Source organism: Rosa chinensis, chromosome 4, assembly GCF_002994745.2.
Source record: "Rosa chinensis cultivar Old Blush chromosome 4, RchiOBHm-V2, whole genome shotgun sequence".
Classification (NCBI taxonomy): Eukaryota; Viridiplantae; Streptophyta; class Magnoliopsida; order Rosales; family Rosaceae; genus Rosa; species Rosa chinensis.
The window spans coordinates 122,635-144,267 of record NC_037091.1 but is presented as its reverse complement, the minus strand read 5'-3'; the positions used below and the strand labels follow the sequence as shown (position 1 = coordinate 144,267).

General features: G+C 37.2%; 3 protein-coding genes across 7 annotated transcripts; all 3 read right to left on the bottom strand.

Moving 5' to 3' along the window:
• Positions 1-18: 18 nt before the first annotated feature.
• On the bottom strand, positions 19-6,051 carry LOC112196287 (YTH domain-containing protein ECT4). Of its 4 annotated transcripts, none has more exons than XM_024336599.2 (8): positions 5,874-6,051; positions 5,048-5,085; positions 4,762-4,939; positions 4,399-4,475; positions 3,900-4,316; positions 2,440-2,973; positions 1,741-1,953; positions 19-918 (listed from the first exon to the last, which is right to left on the bottom strand). In XM_024336599.2, the coding sequence occupies exons 1-8, from the start codon at positions 5,902-5,904 to the stop codon at positions 478-480; spliced, it is 1,929 nt and encodes a 642-aa protein (XP_024192367.1). In that variant the 5' UTR covers positions 5,905-6,051; the 3' UTR covers positions 19-477. The 4 variants fall into 4 exon arrangements, with proteins under 4 accessions (XP_024192367.1, XP_024192369.1, XP_024192368.1 ...); XM_024336601.2 differs by having other exon boundaries at positions 2,440-2,958; XM_024336600.2 differs by having other exon boundaries at positions 4,777-4,939.
• Positions 6,052-7,910: 1,859 nt separating this feature from the next.
• Positions 7,911-14,189, bottom strand: LOC112200724 (chloroplast envelope membrane protein). 2 transcript variants are annotated; one of them, XM_024341729.2, is made up of 7 exons: positions 13,444-14,189; positions 13,264-13,349; positions 12,401-12,574; positions 11,583-11,697; positions 10,230-10,327; positions 9,128-9,263; positions 7,911-8,431 (listed from the first exon to the last, which is right to left on the bottom strand). In XM_024341729.2, exons 1-7 carry the CDS (start codon positions 14,011-14,013, stop codon positions 8,363-8,365), a joined length of 1,248 nt encoding a protein of 415 aa, XP_024197497.1. In that variant the 5' UTR covers positions 14,014-14,189; the 3' UTR covers positions 7,911-8,362. The 2 variants fall into 2 exon arrangements, with proteins under 2 accessions (XP_024197497.1, XP_040374846.1); XM_040518912.1 differs by lacking the exon at positions 12,401-12,574.
• Positions 14,190-16,173: 1,984 nt separating this feature from the next.
• LOC112197114 lies at positions 16,174-20,930 on the bottom strand. The gene is made up of 3 exons (XM_024337685.1): positions 20,736-20,930; positions 18,147-18,243; positions 16,174-17,252 (listed from the first exon to the last, which is right to left on the bottom strand). Exons 1-3 carry the CDS (start codon positions 20,928-20,930, stop codon positions 16,174-16,176), a joined length of 1,371 nt encoding a protein of 456 aa, XP_024193453.1.
• Positions 20,931-21,633: the final 703 nt, after the last annotated feature.

The following is a 21,633-nucleotide window of genomic DNA, read 5'->3' as shown; positions in this document are numbered from 1 at the left end:
AGAATTGAAAAGATATTATTTTCTGTAACAATGCTTTTTGTGAATTCCTTTATTCATCTACCTCCCAAATGGGTAACATCACAATTCTTCCATTACCCAGTAACCAACAGATAACCAGTCAAGAACTATAAAATTACTCGGACATAAAATACAGAAGGCCCCACCGCAACATGCATATTTGCTCAACTACTTCACATTTCCAAAAACTATCTGCCCTCAAAGAAAACGAGTGAAAAAAAAATTCAATACAAAAGTGTCAAACAGCCTCCCTGCCAAAGCATTCCTGGAGTACCATTTAATTGCTCTGAACAATTGACCATGAAGAATAAAGGAAAGGGAGTCCGCTTGAACCCAGACTGCTCGAGATGACCAAATTACCACCTCGAAATTTGTCAGCGAGTGAGTGAAGAATCCTTAAAATCACAATGGTACAGTAGTGTGTCGTCACATACATGCCTAAGGTGATTAGCCACAACTTTAAGTTGATACAACTGTTACCTCCTTGTCAACGGACTCGCTGTCATGTGTACCGCCTCTTTCAGATGGTGGTACTACCTCTTTGTCACTCTCTTCCAACTGCAATACTTGAGATAAACTATCAGATATTTGCTGTACAGCATCATGTTCATATACAACTGAATCTGTTTTGGAGCTACTGTCATGTTCAGTTCCTGCAAATTCTTTGCTACTACTTCCTTTCATCTCCAAGGCTTGATCGGAAATATTAGAAGCTTCCTTAACTGTATCAAGAACAACTGACTCAGAAGCATCTGTAGTTGCACAAGCTTGTTGTCTGGCTTTCCTTTCCTTCAAGGACCTTTCGCGGTCATCATAAAATTCAAAATCATCAACTATAGATGTCCGTGCATCATAATCATTGAAAATTTTCAACAGCTCAATTCCTTGTTTCAGATTCACCTATATTTTAATATCAACAAGAACTAAGAATCAGCAAAAAGAGCCAAATTAAATGAAGTAAAAGGTCAAAAGTCCTTAAAATAAAAAATTAAAGGAAGCAGATAATGCATGGAACATATATATAAATGAATAACTAGAATTTAGTGACCGAAATACATGGTAGTTAATTTTTATTTGGAATCTAGTAGGGATCGACCATTGGGAACCTGAAATTTCATTGATATGAAAGAGTAAAACAAGACTGAGGGTACAATGTTACTGGCCCCATAAGAACTTCGCAGAAAACCCATTGGGATACAACCTGGGTGAAAAACTTAACAGTTGTTCAAATCTATCCACCTTTTGCAGTTTTAACCTAAATTATGAGTCTTTATCTGCAAAAGAGTTCAGGATGACAAAGTGCAAACCCAACATGACCCCTTGAAGGTTTAAAGTGTACAGGGTAACTCATAGCCAGATGAAATCATAAGTGGAAAACAAGAAAGTTCCAACAAAGGGCCAAACTTAATAATTGAAATACAACAATGTTTGCAATACATCATACAAGCACATGGCAAGGCCATGTTGGCAGAAGATCAATGTTCCCTGGAAACTATATACAGAACTACAAAATTTTAAAGCCCTAGGCAAACATTCATTATCATATCCAGTATCATTTACCTAAAAAGCTGTAATTTCATAGAGTAAACACAATTCCCATATACATAGAGACAACAGCCAAGCATAGTAGAAAAGAGCAACCAACTAAATGTCCAGGTAGTATCTAAATGAACTTGGAGATTATCTCTAAATGAAAGTGACAGATGGAGAGAGATTCACTACCTCCTGACAATCTCGGCTGTGAGTGACGGGCTTATTATCATTATTTTCAAGTAGAATGTGACGGAAGCGAATGTTAGGAACATCCTTAATAATGTGCCACTGAACTTTAAATTGGCCATTCCACCTGTCTTGCTGCCAGTAATCAGCATCTTTTCCAAAGTCTACTGGTCCAATCATTTCGGCTACTCCGCAAAACTGTCCACTGGCATTAACCTGTTGCAACCAAAATCTTCTTAAGAGGACTAACTTGTATTTTAGACCATGTCACCAGAACAAAAATAGGAATTTCTTTTCAATATGCAACTAACTTCTTGTAAGAAAAGACAACGTCACAACAGAGATGTATAGAAATAATGTAATAACTAGAGCAATACAGAGCGTAAATCCATAATCTTTTGTGAAAGATTACTTAAACAGAACCATTGAAACTTATATCATTCAGCACAACATAGGTGTGCCAGATGAGAAAGAAAAATGACATTTCAAACCATGAAACCGTATCTTACTAAATTCCAAAACATAAAGGACCAATTTGCTTGCCACATAAACTTTGTAGATTACCAGGCTGTTCATGGATATTGATACCCACCAAGAATCTAGATTCTACCTCGTACTTGTGATGCTGATATCAATTATATCCCCCCAAACTAGGCACAAAGGCTCAGTCAACAATTAGGAAGATAGGAACACAAAGCATACCGAAAATAAGAGAAAGACTGGACAGCTGCTTTTTATCCTCTTCGCCTCATGATAAGCAGCATCAAGCTTCTTGTTTCCATGGGGAGTGCTGGCCCAAACACTGTATTTAATACTTTTATGAACATTATCCTCACTGAAAGACTTAATGATAAAGAACTTTGCCTCCTCATAATCTGTGACAAAATCCTTCCGGTTAATTGAGTCGAGGTTAATTCCAGAAGCAGATAGATCCATTTTCCTAGCACTAGATGAAGAGCCCTGGTCAGACATGTTCTTGTCCTTCAGCTTTGAAGCCCTTGGTCCTCGATTACGGTCATTGGAGATATCATGTGAATTACTGAAAACGGAAATTGAATCCCACTCCCTATCTCTTCTTCTACCCTTGTCAACAGTCAGTCGGCTCCGGTCATTACCAAACGAGTAAGAAGGACCACCAAAGTTGGAGCTCTGATGAGAAGTATTATGTGGGTAGCGCCCTGTAAAGGAACTAGATACCATTCCAAATCCATGCATTGATCTCTGTGGATGAGAAATCTGAAATTAAATCATAGACTAACTCTTAGTCAACCCCATAGATGCAACCAGTTGCATTGCCATGCTAACAAGTAAAAATGGAAATTCGACACTCGAGTATCATGGAATATATGATTAACCAACTCCATAATCAATAAAAAAAATAAAAAAAAGTTAAACCCCAAAGGTGCCAAATATGAATCCCTAGATGAGATAACAGTAAGAATGACATCCAAGTATGGTTAGAATTCCAAGTATTCAAGCAAAAAATGCACACATGGATGGCCAGTGTATCATGCAAGAGTGATATCTGACCAAGCCCAAAACCACAAAAATCCATGGGACAAAATTTCCGACTCATATTCCCGAGAAAATGAATCCCACCCGAATAGCTCCAAATAAATTAATACATGCATTTAAGAAAGCTTCTTATTCCCATTGAGAACACTTTTAATGGTACTGACGTCAAATAACCTTACAATGTTACTGCAAAGTATTCTTTTGCAGAATGGGTATGTTCTAGTTTCACTAACAGGAGAATTTGAAACACAGAGCTCAACCTATGACTACCATAGGAGAAAATGCTACCAAGTGTCAATAACATTTTGCAGGGAAAATTGCTGACGCCCGATAGCATTGTCCTCATGCAAATAAAAAAATTCTGGCCTTTTTTTTTTCCTCAAAAGGCTAGGTAATGTGACTTTATTCCATCATTCATAACTTTCTGTTTTATTTATATAACTTTTATCATGATAAAGATGCAGAATGATAACAACTAGAATGCTGATCAGATCACCAACATGTCTCCTATATGAAAACATATCAATATGAACAAAATTGCCCATATGTCCAGTCTAATAGCAATAATACTAACAAACAGTATTGTACTTTCAGCAACTTTTCTTCATTATGCAGTGACAATAGTGAAATGTTAAATGCAAACGAACCTGCCCAACACTGTGCTCATAAGATCCAAGTATGCCCATTGGCTGAGGGTAAATCCCTGGAGATGCTAAAGGGCTCGAACCAAGATTTCCAGATAGATCTCCTCCACTAAATGATCTAAAATTTACAAAGTAACCTGATCCTGGCCCAAAGGCCATGTTGTCAGTGCTACTACTTTCTGAGGTCATCCGCTCAGTTGGTGTCACTGGAATAGCTGAATTAATATGAGACAGACTTGGAGGAGATGGTTGAGGGTAATAAGATGGAGAGAAGGGGACCTGTTGTGGAGAATACAGCTGGCCATCTACCAAATAAGAAGCCAAAGGTGTAGCAACCGGTGAATATGGTCCATATGCAATTTCGGGATTGAAACCATAACCAGAGTGATACAGAAGAGATGGATTATCACTGTACATTACCTAAACAGTGAAATAGGAAAACAAAATTAAGTTTAACTCAGAAGGATAACTGAAAAATTGCACAATTAAAGATTGAACTCACCGGTGATACAACATGCATTCCATCAGTATTGATATACTGAGGATATCCATCCCAAGTACCAGTGCTACTTCCATAACCTGAAACCAGACTGAACTTTAAAATATGTTCTCTCCGGATTTTAACTCTAGTATGTGAATAATGGCAGAATTTTATCACCACCATCAAAAGCTTGTCACATTGGATATGAATAAAACTTTTACAAGTAAACATCTGATAGAATTTGTAAAAAGAAACAAAAAGTTCTAAAATGTCAGACCACTTGAGATTTTACAGGAATAAGATGAATGGCTAACAGCAACCGCTACTATTTTGAGCTTCTTAATCTTCCTAAATCCATCATAAGCAAAGAGCCAAGAAACTAACCACTATAAGACATACTCTGTTCATTGGATCCATACAAATTGAGTGGATGGGTGGTGCTAAGTTCTCCTGCAACATCTGAAAACTTGGGTTGTTCTGTGGCAGTGCGTGAAGGCCCTGTAATGACTGCAGCCGGAGAAGGATTTGCTGAAGCTATCCTCTCATCTTTGGGCAAAACTGGCTGATGATAAATAAAAAAAATGAAGTACTAACAGAAAGCATTCACCTAAGTTTCCAAAATACATGAAAATAAACAAAACTGAGGCAACATTGTGGACGGGTTACATACCTGCTCTTTCAAGACATCTGGCTTAACAGGTCTCTCTCCTGCATTCAGAATTAGAAATGTTCAGTATCTTTGTAGAATACAAGAAGCACATGCTTTTGAAAAAAAGCTGGAACTGAAGCTAAAAGGCTGACAAAAAATAGACAAACAAAAGAAGTCAGCCCCTCCAACTTCACACTACACACATCAATCTTCACCCTCTCAAATGATAACAACGCATGTGGATGGAGATTCTTTGAACCCAACGGTAGAATCGGCTTGTAAGACAGGGTGCCAACTAGAGAAGATATCTACTTTTTCAATGTCAAGACATTTGGGTGGTAATATTCCACACCATGACCGATGGAATCTGTGCCAAGAGAAAGAAGGTGGAGATCTGAAATGATGGCACAGATTTTAAAAGTCGAAATTTCTCTGCCAACTCTAGTGAAACTATTCTTGTACAATAAACCAACCATCCACAATAAAGAGGCCCTAACTCATACAAAACTGATTGCACTATCAAACTCAAGTTGGAGAAAAAAAAAATCTAATGTGATTTTTAGGTATATCCGTTCTGGGTTAGAAGTTTCATCGCAGACAAGAACCACTTTGATTGTGGTCTCAGCCGACACGAAACCCCATTTTAGGGTTTTGGAATCAAGAAATCCATAGTGCATTTTAAAGCTACATTTGGCGCGACCCAACAAAGAATTGTCATGAAATCAAAGAAAACAGAATCTCACTATGACAAATTCTGAATTGATAACATGAACCACAAACAAAAACCAAAAGAGAAATGATAATCTTAGCAGAAAAAAAAAAAACAAAATGAAAATTGGGGCCATACCAGTGGAGACGATTCGATCTTGGTCGTCCATGATTCAAAGATCTTAGAGAAGCAGGTGCGGGCAGAAGAAAATCGAGACCTAAATTATATTTAATATTCGGAAAACCAATGAAAGCGAAAGAAACAAATGAGCTGAGAGAGAGAGAGAAAAAAAAAAAAGAGGGTTTTTGGTGTTTTGAGAGAGGGAAAACAAAGGAAGAGGGTTTTAGGTTTCATTAATATTCTATTACCAAAAATTATTCATTAACTTTTTACCCTTTTTTTTTTTTTTTTTTTTTTGTATAATGGCGGTTTCGTTTTAAATGTTGGGAATAGGACATTTCTTACTGCCCTTCAGAATTTTGGCCATTTTTCGCTCCATGTTTCTTTTAATTTATTCTCTCATTTCTTTATTTTTATAAATTACACATTTCATATTCTTACTGATTTACTCCTTATGATCGATTTACGGTCAAATTTTTTGTAATTTCTTCTAAATTTTCCATTCCATATCGCCTGTCTTCGTTGCTTTTTACTTTTATTTATGTCGGTCCAGGGGATGTCGTCACCTAAAGAATCACCAAGCTAAGCACCTTTCGTCTTGATACCTGTCAAGATAAAGAGATAGATCAAGGGTAGACCGGGGTTGCCAGCCTATAACCCTTCGATACCTAAGTCAATATTGATATGAGATAAAGACAGAGTAATGGTACGGAGAAGGTACAGTTTTGACTTGATTTGGATGTATATGCATGTATGTATATGAAGGATTGGGAATTAAGCCCATAGGGCTTCGATGTGGGAGAGTGTGCCTCCTTCAAGTATTGAACAGAGGCCTAGTAGCCAGTTTGAGGACTATTTTGCATCCATGTCTTACCATCCCCCGAAGGTGGCTCCGGTTGACATGGATGCTGGTGACTCGTCTTGCTCCACTAGGGAAGCTACGGCGTGCCTCCTATGGATTAGAGGCGGTTTTTGGTGGCTGTTAGCCGTGTTCTTTTGGTGTTTGTGCTCGATATGTATATGGTATAAACAAGTCCCCCAAGTCCCGATCAAGAACTCTCTTAGGTGGGGAGTTTGTCCAAGTGGGAACACTGAGAGTGCACGGCGAGAGGCCTGTCGAGAGGCACTCTACCGGGATTTAGGGGGCTGAAGTCCCCAGTCAAGAAGGATCAAAGGCCTAGTCTTGGGTCTCGGTGAGAGTCTCGGGGTCATTACAAGATCGAGGGCCCAGCGTGCAGGGAATCACTATTGGTCCCGGGAAGGCTGTGACACTTGGTGTATTTGAGCGTTTTTAGTCGTCTTCTCATGGTGTATTTGGGTGTTTTTAATAGTCTTCCATGTTAGAACCTAAGTTAGGATGCAAACATCATACACTTAACATACCAATTACAAAAGGTTAATAGGTTAGGTTTAACACATCATTGACTTAATCTGAATAAAAGCATCCAAATGAAAATATGTGTGTGTGTGTGTGTTAGTAAATATATCATAGGTGTAATCATTGTCTACTGGTGAGAAATGGTTCCTACCTTTATCATTGATTTTTAAACCCTAAATAAAACCCCAAAAACAACTTATGTTTTCCTTTACTTTAGGTCCTATGTTTTCCATCATTTTTAATATAGTAAATCAACTCTAATTCCACTTAAATTTTGTGAGTCGTCCTTAGTGTGTCTAGTTTGTGTCTATAACTTTTTCATAGTTTTTCGTTGAGTCTAAGTAGGGTTCTTAATGTCTTTATTTGAGTGTTAGTGTAGAGTTTTGTCTGTTTTAGAATCCATATTTGCATATTATGCACAATCCTCTACATAAGACCCTTTCTTTCCCATACTACCATCAATTGACTAGTTTGATTGCAGGGATATTTTTGTACGCCTATTTTGGTCGTATCAGTTTTGTGGTGATTGCATGAGGAAACATGGTGATAGGATTTGCTTTGGGTGACGGTGCTAGAGTTGTTCCCATTCGACCTTAGTGTGCGCTATCACTGCATGAGTAAGGTGTAGTTGCCTTCGCTCCCAAAAAAAAAAAAAAGTAAATATTAAACCAACCATATAAGAATCACAAATTTAGGGTGGGAAACAAAAAATACGTTGATGTCAGTTCAACAAAAAAAGTGAATGGGCTTGCTAAATAAAAATGACGAAAACTGAAGGCAGGGGATAAATGGCAGAAATTCCCCACTCCTAAGCCTCCTTTCTCCTTGGGCTGAACAATCACATCCCACTTCAGTAGACGATCTCTTTTACCGTCTGCCACGCCTCCTTAAAATTTGATCGTACTGAGATCTTTTTGTGTTTACAATACACTTACGGGAATGAATGGCATCCCAACAACTAGACTGTCGTATAAGCTCACAGAGTATTCACCAACGTTTATCATTAACATTTACAAAACCAGATAAACCTCTACACACTAAAAGAATATAGAAAATGAAGTAATCTTCGTGGCATGCTACCTTCCTGAGAATTCTCTCAGAAGTCAGTGAAAACCTGAGAAAGATTTTACTAGTGACGCTGCATCTCCCGGAATATGTTTGCCACCTTCGGGGATAATCTTGGAAGAAACTTAAACAGCTGCAGCTCAAACAATAGCACAATGAAAATTAACAACAGTATCAACTCTCCTATTGAAGAAAAAAAAAACAGTATCAAGTTTCCAGTAAGTGTGAATTGAATATCAATATGTATGTTCTTACGGGTTGTAATACAGATTATCTTGTAAGACATTACCTCCTAACTTTGTCAATATCCTAAAATTGCCGACCACACGCCATACAGAGATACAAGGGACACTTAGCTGACCAACTTTGAATAGAACGCCATTATAGATGTTAATGGAAGGACTTCAGGTACTAAATAATATAACCATGGGAACAGCTTCAACCCTATTGATTTTATTCGAGAATGACACTATCCATGTAAAACACAAGCTATCTCTACTTTCTTGAGGAGCGTAAGAAGGGAAGACCAATATGTGGCTATCTAACAAGACCTCATGCTGTAGATTCTTATGCGTCAGAGAGTACAATAGTAGCCATGATATAGATTTCCTATTCTGGAATGATAAAGGTCGCTGGTTCACCATAAGCCTAAAAGCTTAACCTCTTAGGATGTCAGATAAGAATTATTTACTTGCTAACAACATATTCTAATTTATTTTTGGTAAAAATTTTGTCAGCCTGTTTTTGAATGTGTATAATGACTGTTTAAAACATCAGAACCATTATTGTTGCTGAAAACAGAACCTCCATATAGATGAGTGAAACATACCCAAAGTTTCACGCATGCGTCAATAATAACTGGAATCAAGCAGATAAAAATGGTTATAACTGCTTGATCAACCTGAAGCCCATAATGCTCGACAAAAATTTCTATCAAAGTCTGCCAACCAGACTCAGAATGATACCTGCAGGCATGGAGTTTTGTGTGTCAGAGAGATTTTGATAAGCATACAATCTAGTCACACAATATGCATAAGATGATTACAGAAATGAACCTGAATAAATTTGTTCAACTGATCCCACAACATAGTCATCACTTTATTTTATTTTTGAAAATAAACAAATTTTATTGAACATAATCATCATTCATCACACAAATTATTTGATAGATAGATTCAGGGACTAAACATCCCAAGGGGTTTATAGATTTTTGAGTTAATTACATATAAGTGCATATTTGAATGTTCTTTTAGCCATAAGGCCACCAACTGTTTTTTTCCCTCATAAGGCCACTAGAATAAAAAAGGTGTTAAATTTTAGATATAAAAATTAATATATTTACATAAATGCCACTAGAGTAAAAAGTTAACAATCATCCTTTATACCCTAAACCCTAAACCCAACAAAAATAAAACCCTAAACCCTAAATAAAACCCTAAACCCTAAACCCAACAAAAATAAAACCCTAAACCCTAAAGTAAAACCCTAAACCCTAAACCCTAAAGTAAAACCCTCAACCCTCAACCCTAAAGTAAAACCCTAAACCCTAAAGCCTAAAGTAAAACCCTAAACCCTAAAGTAAAACCCTAAACCCTAAAGAGGCAAGTGGACAAAACAATTTAGGTGGCCTTATGTGCACAAAACAATTTGGGTTAGTTTTCTTAGGTAGAAGGGTAAAATGGACAGAGAAAAAATAATTTAAAGAGGCAAGTGGCCTTATGTGCACAAAACAATTTAGGTGGCCTTATGACTAATATAAGTCTCAAAGTGACACTTATTTGTAATTTTCTATAGATTTTAATAACCCTCACATGTGCCCAGACATTTATATATTTCAATAGTAAGCCAATTTGCATCAACAATGTATGGCAGAATGAATTTAATAATGGAAAGAACACAATTACACAATAGCAAAGTAAAGATAATATTACCCTAAAAAAATATCTGTGATGAGTATAATTAGAAATGCCTTCCCAGTATCTGAAATATTATTTATTATCTTATAACCTGTAAATTTCAGCAAAGCTACCTGCAAAAGGAAGAGAAAGGAGAAAAGGAAAATAAAATAAAAAAGAAGAAATGATAATCAATTTAACAAGACCTGAATGCAGAATTCAAGTAATAGTTAATCCTCTATGCATAAGTCCAAGATTTCTATATTGATTGAAATCCTACATGGTGAATCTTTGAATGATGTTAATCCATTTGCCTTGCCAAACTCAAAAGTTCAATATTCCAATACTCTTGAGTAAAGTGTTATACTCTTACACAACATTGAGTAGTATGCAATGGATCAAAATTCAATGAAGGGTACTATGAGCTCTCTTTGTGACAACTCCCTACTATCCCTGGCCCTTTCTAGGCTACGAGTGAGTATAAATGGAAGGAATTATTATATCTAATCATAGTTTTGTAGTCGCTTGCCAAAATAAATAAAAACAAATCACAGTTTAGTGGATCTTTAGAAACTCTTTTACAGCAGTAAAGGTAAAAAGTGGCGTCTTTTCATGCTTATGTTTCCATACCATGTTGGAGAGGATAACCTTTCCATAGTACCCCATCATGCAAACCAATGAACAATTGGAAAGTTTTCCCATTGGACATGAACTTTGGTGATGATTTACAATGACAAGTGATCAGTTCAAGCATTCCTAAATTGGTGACCAGTTAGTTCCTCAAACAAGATCAAAACATAGCTAGCTCAAATTAGGGTTACATGTTTGCTTATATTTTGTGAGTTGTGACAATTCTAAAGGCTAACAATTAACTTCTGCATAGGCAAATCTTATATATGTAGACTCAGATACTTTCTTAAACAAACTTATCTGCTTCAGTCCAATTAACATCTTATGAGATCATTGAGTATAGAATCCTATCATCCAGACCATTATATGTTTTATAGCCTAGACCTACTATACATTTTATCTTAATGTTGGAATTGATTGCTATAATATCCTGAGCAGACAAAAGGCATTATTATTGCATAATTTTGTAGATAGGTAGTCAGCAAACAACGGCGGTCCATAGTTAGCACCCTCACCAGTCACCACACATATGACAACTGAAAAAGGCAAACCCAAAATCAAATGACAGGAAGAACAATAATTATAGTGAACAATGCACTTCTGCCACCTACTAGTTTTTATGTGATAGATGATGACCAAATAGTAGTTAACTGTAAAACATTTCAAAGACATACATGGCAAATGATCTCCTAATTATCACAGGTAAGACAATTTAAATACATAAAAGGAAAGAACAGAATAGAAGTAATAATAACTCACTTTACTCTGGTTGCAGTATAAAAGAATGAATAATGAGATCCCAAATGACATATCGGACCATATGTTGGCAAATGCTCTACGATTTTCAAATCTCCATTCATCTCTCAGCTCTAATCTGTTAAAGCATTAAGGAAGTAATTAGGAAAGCAATCACCGTCATAATTAAAGTCTGAAATCTAGCTGATGAGGAACAAAACATAGAAACTTTTCCAATTCTGTCCCTAAAATGACCCAGGTTCAACATTTGTAATAACATTAACATTAATATTAATCTGTAATTTAACAGTATAAATCATCATTCATGACGGTGAATACTTAAAGTGACAACGACAGATCTGAATACTTGGATGTTCTTTTATTAGAAGGTTCCATAACATTGTCATTTCGGAATAGATTCCTACATTGTTTTGTTACCTAGATCCAAATGTCCAACTGTGCTAGTATTACCAAAAGCTATAGAAGAGTGTCCAAAGTATAACTTTAGGCTGTAGCATCATATAAATTCATATAAATGAGTTACCAAAATCACTAATGAACGCAACAGCACATAAATGATGGAAATTGGGTCAATCTGCTAGATTATCCATTGCTCAGAATGATACCAAAGTTAGCACTGATATTGTCCACACTTAACCACCTTTGGCAATGTCAGGTGTAGGATTTTATCCCAAAAGGGCTTGGTACTATTAGAAGTAGACCCAGGTTTTAAAGCAGCAAGGAGATTTTCCGCCACTGTTGGGAACATCAATAGGAGCCACCCACTGATAAATATATATGGAGGATCTTTCGAAAGGAGAAACAAAGAATGTCAATCTTACGCTTTATGCCGCAACTCCCACCAGACCTCCTCATCAGAAAGTGGTGGAGCTTTACCAATTTCCATCTCAAGCTGAAATCTTGCTCTCTCCATTTTTAATTCATCAACCATTTGAAGCTTTTGATTTCTTCTGACATCCAGCATCTCTGCCGCAAGTGGCACGGTCTTCACATATCTGCTCACATGTATGTAAGTGGGTGCTCAATCCAGTGGTTCATAATTTGAAGGTAACATTCAATGATTTTAATGGTGTTAACCATGTCCAATGAAGTGAAGCATTCAAAAGGAACTTATGACTTTCTTCTTTTATAAATCCACACACAAAACACATGAATCTATCAGAACAATACAAACACACACGAAATGTATGAGAACAATATATACTACCAAGAAATAGTAGCAAAAATTACATGAGACTTTGCCATGGGTACTAAAATTTGAAGCTTGGAAAATATAACCACCCTATTTTGTAGCTGTTCCAAGTACTGTGCATCATGTTCCTCTACGTTAGAACAAGCAGGTGCTTAAGACGCACCGGTTTCATTGATTGCTTTAGCTACCATGATTAAAAGAAGGAACCCCCAAACAAAACACCAGCTTGGAATACATGATTCTCGTCAAAGAAAAAGGAAAACCCTTATTTCAGTATAGGCTTGTTTTTCTGCCAGCAATATTATTCTCATTGTGTAGCACATTTAGGCGCGCGGTATGCCTTGGAAGCTGGCACTACCCTTTAGGAATGGTTGACAAGGAAATGCACAATGAAGTCTACATGTTTGGAGGTGAGAGAGATTTGAATTTGGATGTTCACTTGGGAAATGTGTGTTTATATAATGGAAGAGGGGCAAAAGATAGAGGCGTTACCTGTCCAGAAAGGGCATCAAAACATAGTCGTGAACCACAAAATCCAAGGCGCAGGGTATAATTATTAAAACCGCCAAAAATTTAGCCTGTACAGTAGAAAGGGATGACACATTTTTATAAGTAAAAAAAGTGATGATGAAGCTATAAGTAAGATTATAGAGAAGCCAAGCTGAGAGTTACCGAATTGAGGGAGGCGTAACGGAACACACGGTCTTCGTAGAGCAGGTCATCATCATCTTCCCTTCCAAGAAGGGAATCGGTGAGAGAGTAAAGCACCCCCTTTTCGGCTTCAGTTTCGGTAGGAATATCAGACTGCATGTATTCCCAGGACGAGGACGAGTTGGAATCCGCAGCAAGCCAATCCTCCCACTTGCGATTCTCCTCGTTGCTCATATCCTGCTGTGCTTCCCTCAAATCCACGATTGCTTCGGCCCTTGTCTTCCACGCCTCAAATTTCTCAGCTTCCGAGTAGGAATTGGAATCCAAGTCCTCCTCCTCCGCGGCCAGCATGTCATCGTCTTTCAAACCAAGCCAATTACCTTCCTCGTCGAAGAAGAAGCTCTGCCACCATTTCCGTTTTCTCTTTCCGGCATTGGCAACGAACCCACTGCACCTCCGTCCTCCTCCTCCTCGACCCACCTCAACTGCTGCTGCGAGCCTCGACTGCGAATCAATTTTGTGCGAAAACAAAGTCTGCTTGTTGTGGTTGTTAAAACAGATGAAGTTCTCGCATAAGACCATGGACAACATGATTAATATAACCCCACATTTTCAGATTCTCCAAGCACCAAAACAATCCAACATGAACATCAAGGAGCGAAGAAACTCAGACCAAAACCAACGTTCTTGGTTGGTAAACACCTCTTCGCCCAGAGTGGATAACGGTTTAGTGACTCGTCATTTATTTATGTATAATACTTTTGCCAATTGCCATAGGCTAATATTGATAAAAGATATATAAAAGGAGGAATTTACCAGCGTGGCAAAAATAAAAAAAATTCTTCTATACACCCGCGGTACAAGTGGAATCAATAGATTTAGGCCATGTTTGGGATTGTTTCGCTTAAAAAAAAAATCAGTTTTTATCTAAAATTCTAGATTATATTGTGTTTGGTAAATAAATAAAAAGCAGTTTTAATTGAAAATTATAGATCACTGGCAGCAAATTTTAGAAGCAATCCAAAAATTGCTTTTAGAAGCTGTTTTTTTTTTTTTGTAATTAAAATAATTTATTAATTAAAAAAGATAGCACGTAGTGGGGGGGACATGAAACCAAGACCCTTTAGAAAACAAAAAACAGCTAACTCAAAAGGCAACAAAACATAAGAAAGATTAAGAGAAAATTAGAAAAAAAACCCAAAAAATGAAGCTCCTTTTAAGGGAAACCCAATCATATGTTTTCTTTTAATCTACACCCATTCACATAATTAAACCTACCGTATAGGTTTTAAGTCTATAATTAAGTTTTTTTCTCTTTTTTTAGTTTGACTATTTTACCCTTATCGTCGAAGAAGGAAAAAATTCCTCAAATATAAGTGTTTTTTTTAAATTTAAATATGGCATCAGTTATAAACACAAATTAGAATTTAATACCATCAATTTATTTTTCCTGATTTAAAAACGATTACTTGCCTTAATTATTGCATATCTCTTCCTTTTTTATTTGACCTATATATTTGCCATTTTTTAGTAGATATGGTTGTGTAGATAATCCTATTATTAAATATGTCAACGTGATCAATTGCCATTAACTGATGCCATATTTTAGGAGATATGTTTGTGTAGATATTCCTTATTTAAAAAGATTAATGGTCTTAATTATTGTATATCTCTTCCTTTCAGATTTGATCTTTATATTTGCTATTTTTAAGTAAATGTGGTTGTGTAGATATTGCTATTAGATTTCGTAGATTTCTCAATCTGATTAAACATCCTTTTGTGGAGGTATTCCTATCATGTAGTGATTAAACATCCTCTCATCAAGGTATGTCATTTTGCTTTTTTTTTTCTTCCCTTTTTTTGAATGAAATTTGATTCCCCATTCCAATAGGCGTAGGTATAGAATCAATATTCCATGTTCATTAATTTTTCATAATAGGGTCCATGTTATTGTAGATGATGGAGGGTGCAATCAGATCAAGCGCACTTCAGTAATTTCAGCCTTTAACTCGTCGGTCATAATACGTCCAAACTTGAGAAGGTTGCACCTAAATTCCAGGTGGGTGTACTCTTTAGCCATCAAAATTAACTTGTAGTATCTATTGAGAAACAAGAAGATGAAACAAAACCCTGCAATCAAGAACTTGTATAGTCTATCATACCTACTCAATATCAAAAACCTAGAACCATCACAAAACAAATACCTCTTCGTCAGGAGCACACACACCTTTTGAATAGATAGCAATCACAATACTCATCAACCGTACCAATCGGATATGCTGTCGAACACAGGCAACCCACCAACCTCTGATTGTGCAATCCATTTATATCACAATCTTGTAGAGATATTGACACCAGCTTTGAATGTGCAGATTACACTTTTCAATGTGAAGTTACGTAACCTCCAACCCAGAGGAGAATTATCAATTGCTGAAATCAAGGGTTGAGTAATTATGGGCGACGTCTATGGGCAGCCGTTTCATGATCGACTTCCATCAGCAACATTATTGGATTTTATTATCAATCCTATTTAATAGGTGAATGGGAATTTGAAAGTGGCAGATTCAGTAATTCTTAACAATATTGGGTTTTATTATTTAGTCTATTTAATAGGTTTTTTATTTTGCATAAATCTAATTAATTGGTTTGGGTGTATATTAAAACACACTTATGGATGGGTTTATTCTAAAAGAGGTGTGTCAATTTGGGTGTAGAATCAAATTCCCCAAAGATTAAGCAGAGCCCATTGAATCAAAGATCAAGACACACAACGGGCGTTTGATTGCGGGTAGGGTAAGGATCACGTGAATCTCTCTTGGTCTTCAATTTTTTATTTTGAGACTTTGAGAGAGACTTAAGAAGATTCTCATCTGCCAGAATTGCTTCACCCTCTTCAAACCAAGAACACACTGGACTTATCTCAGCCTGAGCATATGTATGATGACCAAGGGGTTCTTCATATTCCAAATCACCCCAACAGAACTTAGCTTGATGAGCAATAGATTCTACCAAATTAGAATTTGTATTATTATTGCCAACCAAATTGTCATTGCGCTCTCCAACTTCCTCTTGCTCGTCTACAACAATGCTCTTTCCTTGCTGCATTTGAGAAAGAATCTCAAAGCTATTACCAGTGGAAATATTGACATTAACATTACTTGGAGAGTTTGTTGGAACTGAACTTGCAACTGGGCTGGAGATAATTTGTCCTATCTCCTGTACTATTGGAACAATGGCTTGCTCGACAACAGATGGACTAGTAGTTGGAGCAGTGACCTTCTCAACAATTAGAGTTTGTTCAACAATATCCATAACCCTATTCAATTCCGAATCAACAACCACTGATGTAGCAAGAGGAAGAGATGCTCGTGCCAATGAAGGACCCTCTCTAGCATTTGCATTCACACTTGGCATAGGAGCAACAACCATCTTCTTTCCCTTATCCACTTGCTCAGTATTCTTTGCAACAAATACTTGTTTTGTCTTCTGTCGACGACACTTACACGATTGACCTTGACCCATCTCAATCACAATCTGACCAGAAGCTGCATGGTTTCGTAGAAGCTTATAAGTTGTAACGTTGTGCCCAACATTGCCACAATGCGAGCAAAGATCAGGGAGACGCTCGTATCCAACTTCAATCACAACAATATCTCCGTTGTTGCGACGAACATCCAATTCATGTGGAGGATCAGAAGATAAATCAATATCAACCAAAACCCTTGCAAAGAGACCAAGTTTTCTATCTAAGGTATTCTGATCAATTTTCATAGGCACCCCAATTCCATTTGCGATCTCAAACAGCGTCAGAGGCTCCCAAAATTCAAGACCTAAATCCCAAAAATTCACCCAAACCTGAGCATTGATGTTCTTTTGATTTGCAGGGAAAAATTAAAAATTGGTGTTCTTTTAGAAGCTGTTTTCAATTAAAACACGCTCTGAAGTTGTTTTATATACTGACAGCATTTTTAAAAGTTTTTTTTTTTTTTTTGAATCCACCCAAAATGGGTGTCAATATATATAGTCTCCACAAGCCAGAATATGTCGTTACATTGCTACATACATATAGACCCACTCATTAGACAAGTAAAAACGTAGACATAGCAAGATCCTCCTTTGGTATTACTCCAGAGGCGCTAGAGGTACATAGAGTGCACAGAAAAACTTAGTTTCCTAATAAAGGAAATTATTGTACTTAGATAAACTAAATAACATAGAGATGGGCCGAAGGCAAAAAGCCCAGCCCAAAATAAAATCCAGAGCAACCTTCAAGAAGGGCCAGCTCAAAAGCCCATTAGGTTTTCCTTAGCCCAGACCAGGCATCCATCTCTAGCATCCCCAATCCAGCGCTGCAGTTCCCGCCACCCCCCCCCCCCCCCAACCTAGCAAGGTCCTCCTTTGGTACTACTCCAGAGGCGCTAGAGGTACATAAAGTGCACATAAAAACTTAGTTTCCTAATAAAGGAAATTATTGTACTTAGATAAACTAAATAACATAGAGATGAGCCTAAGGCAGAAAGCCCAGCCCAAAATAAAATCCAGAGCAACCTTCAAGAAGGGCCAGCTCAAAAGCCCATTAGGTTTTCCTTAGCCCAGACCAGGCATCCATATCTAGCATCCCCAATCCAGCGATGCAGTTCCTGCCGCCACCCCCCCCCCCCCCCCACTATCGTCACGACCTAGATCATCACGAAACATGTCGCCGCAACCCCGTTGCCACAAACCTGCCCCGATCCCCCTTCCTCCGATCCTTGCCACCGCATATTCCACTACCAGACCAGCACCGTCGCCGATCCAGGAAACGAGACGAGGCCTCCAATCCTGCAACACACGACCATCAACAGCCCAAAGATTTCATACCGGGAATGAAGCCAAAACAGCCCGCAACAACTCCAAGCCACACCCCTTAAGAGCACCCTGGATGTTAACATCAAATTCCCGTCTGACAGCAGACCAAGGCTTAGTTTGGAATTGCTGGACTGTGAGAGAAAGCACTTCCAAATTTGCTGTGAAAGGAAGCACTTCCGAATTTGCTGTGAGAGGAAGCAGTTGAGGTGTTTGGTAAGTTGCAAGGCAAAAATGCTTTGGTTGGCTATAATTACTAAAATGATCAAGAAACTCATAAGTGATTGAAAAATCTCAAAAATTAATTTTAATAATTAAGACAATAATATATTTGGCTTTTCCTTTATGATTAATGATCATCAGATCATCCACATTCTTTCTGCTTCTTCCCTCACCATTTTCGCACCAACAATCTTCCACCTACTCTCATATCCATTTCTTCTCTTCCTCTCTCTCTGTCTCTCATATCCGTCTGTTCCTTTAAATCATTCAATCATCCATCCAGCTTCCATTCATTCTTTTTCCCACCCATAATTCTTTCCCATTTTTTATGAAATTGATTCTCTACCGAATTAACTGGTTCTTCACATTCTTGATTTTACCCTCAAATTTTTGTTCTTTGGGCTCCACTGATTAGTGGGTATCTTTCAGATGTTGAATGTTGTATCAATATTGTATCTTTAAGGGCATTCGTTTGAGCATTGTTCTAGACTTCTACGATTTCAATTAGGATTTTGGGATTTTTTTATACCCATTCTGGGATTTGGTGGTTCTAAAGATTGCATGCAAAAGTGGAGTCATCAATGGAATAGGAAGCTTGGGTCGGGTCAGTGATGAGATATTTGAGTTGCCCAGAAGAGGTTTGGATCATAGTGTTGGGAGGATTGGGCAGTATTTTCAAGGAGATATTTGAGTTGCCTAGAAGATGCACTGTGGCTGACAGTGAGGGAGAGCAGCAGTGCGGAAGGGCCGGTCATGCGGCGGTGGTCGGAGAAGGTTGAGGAAGAGGAAGATGAAGATGAGAGATGATCGGGATATGGAGATGAGAGATGATTATGCTGGTTTAATTTTAGAATCTCCGTGTTTTTTCAGCTTTCTGCAAAATCCATTTTCAAAAGCTACGATTTGTAGCTTTTGATAAACTCGGTTGGGAGAAGCTAAAATGGATCAAAAGCAGCTTTTTAGATTTTTACCAAATACTCTAGATTAAACTCAAAAGCACTTTTGGTCTCAAAAGCACTTTTGGTCTCAAAAGCAGCCCAAGAAGCATTCCCAAACTAAGCCCAAGAGGCGTAGACAAGGCCTATGCCTAGGTCGCCACCGGACGAGAGCCGATCCTTTGGTCTGAAAAGCTTGCCGCCAACCTAGGGTTTTGGAGAGCTCTCAATCCTTTTAAAAGTATTATTTACTAAACATGAAACTGTTTTAATTCACAACTGATTATTTTCACAACACAGCAGCAATAGTTTTTTTTCAAAGTCACACTAATCTCAAACTAGCCCTTAGCAAATCTCAGTCATTGATATTTATAGGTTTTTTTTAATAACAAAAGAAATACTTAATGTTATCTAGTCGTCTATCCTTGTTTGTTGCAAATGAATGTCGGTGCATTGAATACTCTTTATTTTGAGATTAACGTTTGTTAACACTAAGGTAACAATCATCTCAAATGTTGCAAATCTTGATTAATGACTTCAACAAAGGTCATATCATGTTACTGATATATAGGAGTAGTCTCATAGAAGAATCATTCTTCATAAAAATTATCATTCTCCGAAAAAAGTCACTGTCATCTTTCAAAAAAACTTATCGAATAAAAAGTTATTGTCGACGAACTAAAAAGTTATTCTCCTAAAAAGCTATTGCCATTCATTACAATAATTACTGTAAATTTTTTTTAAAAGTTATTGCCACATTCACAAGAACCACTCAAATTATTATAATGTTTTGAAAAACTATTGCCATCTTTTAAAAAACTACTGTTATTTTAACGTTTCAATTTGGAGCTCTTTATGACATGATGATTTAGAGTTACCTTTAAACTAGGGTTACCATTTGATCTGTTCGAATCGATTATAGGTATTACGAACTTTACAACCAAACATTGCGAAAATCATTTGAGTACTGTAAATTGTAAATATAAACGTAACCGTAATATGTAATACAATTACTTAGTAGAGGTGATTCGCCAACCGAGATATCAAAAGCTAGCGACCAACAGTGTCAGAGAATTCGAAAATCCACAAATGAACTCTTAAGAACAAGATGTTTGAATCTGCATCCCAAATCCAAAAGCAACAGTGACATAAGTCAAAATCCAATAAAGGACTTCGATTCAAATCCATGCCCAGATCTAGATCTGAAATGACCCAAGATCAGAACCCGAGCTTGATCCTTGCGACAAAACATACCTAGTTGCCAAACCGGGCCACTTTGTCCCAATCCATCGGAACCAAACACCGGCTAACCCAAGTACCAAAGACCAAGACATGAAGGATTGGAGTTAAGTCCATATTCGAATCCGGAAAAAACTCGAAGCCATCATCCAATACCAAGCCAGATAATGAGCAATGCCTCTTGACATCACCGCCATAACACTCCAATTGAGATCCTATGCTTCTCAACTGCGAAGCTAGACAAAGAAAGGTGGGCTTTGAAACCATGCCCGTTGTGCTCGACACCAGGCTTGGTGCTAATGTGTGTCCATGTAATATTATCGTCAGGTGAAGTAATGTTAAGATGCCTTGAGTTTTTGGTCCAATAAAACTAGTTATCTAACAATCTTTTACCAGTTTACCTAATAATATAAGACCTATTTTTTTTAGGTTGATTAAAATATATGTAATATAATAGAGTAATAGTAATAATGTTAATACTGTTATAAAATTATTTATTCTCATATTTCTAATATACATGTGCGTATTGAAAACTAGAAGATATATAACTAATATTTGGGTAATCAGTAATTCAGTATTTACCCAAATCGGACTAACTTTTTCGGTAATTTTCGATTTCAGTTCGTCAGTTTTGGCTACCATAAAGTCAGTTTATCAAACGTAAAATATAGGTTGATATTTAGTTAGTTTTCAAGGGTTTTTTCCTGTATACCCAAAAAGCCTTGGTATTTTTTCCAACTGCCCAACACTTTGGTATTACACTGTTGTTGATAAACAAAGACTAACAGGGATGGTTTAAACAAACAAATGCCTTTTGTATCCTATGTTGACTTTTAGGTTCCTCTACAGTTCTATTCAACAAAAAGGAACAGTAAAAAAAAACGTCAAAATAAAAACAAGACTAGCCTTCAACATGCCACATTTAGCCTAACGACTCCTTGTCTAAGCGGCTACTCACAGGGCGGAATCA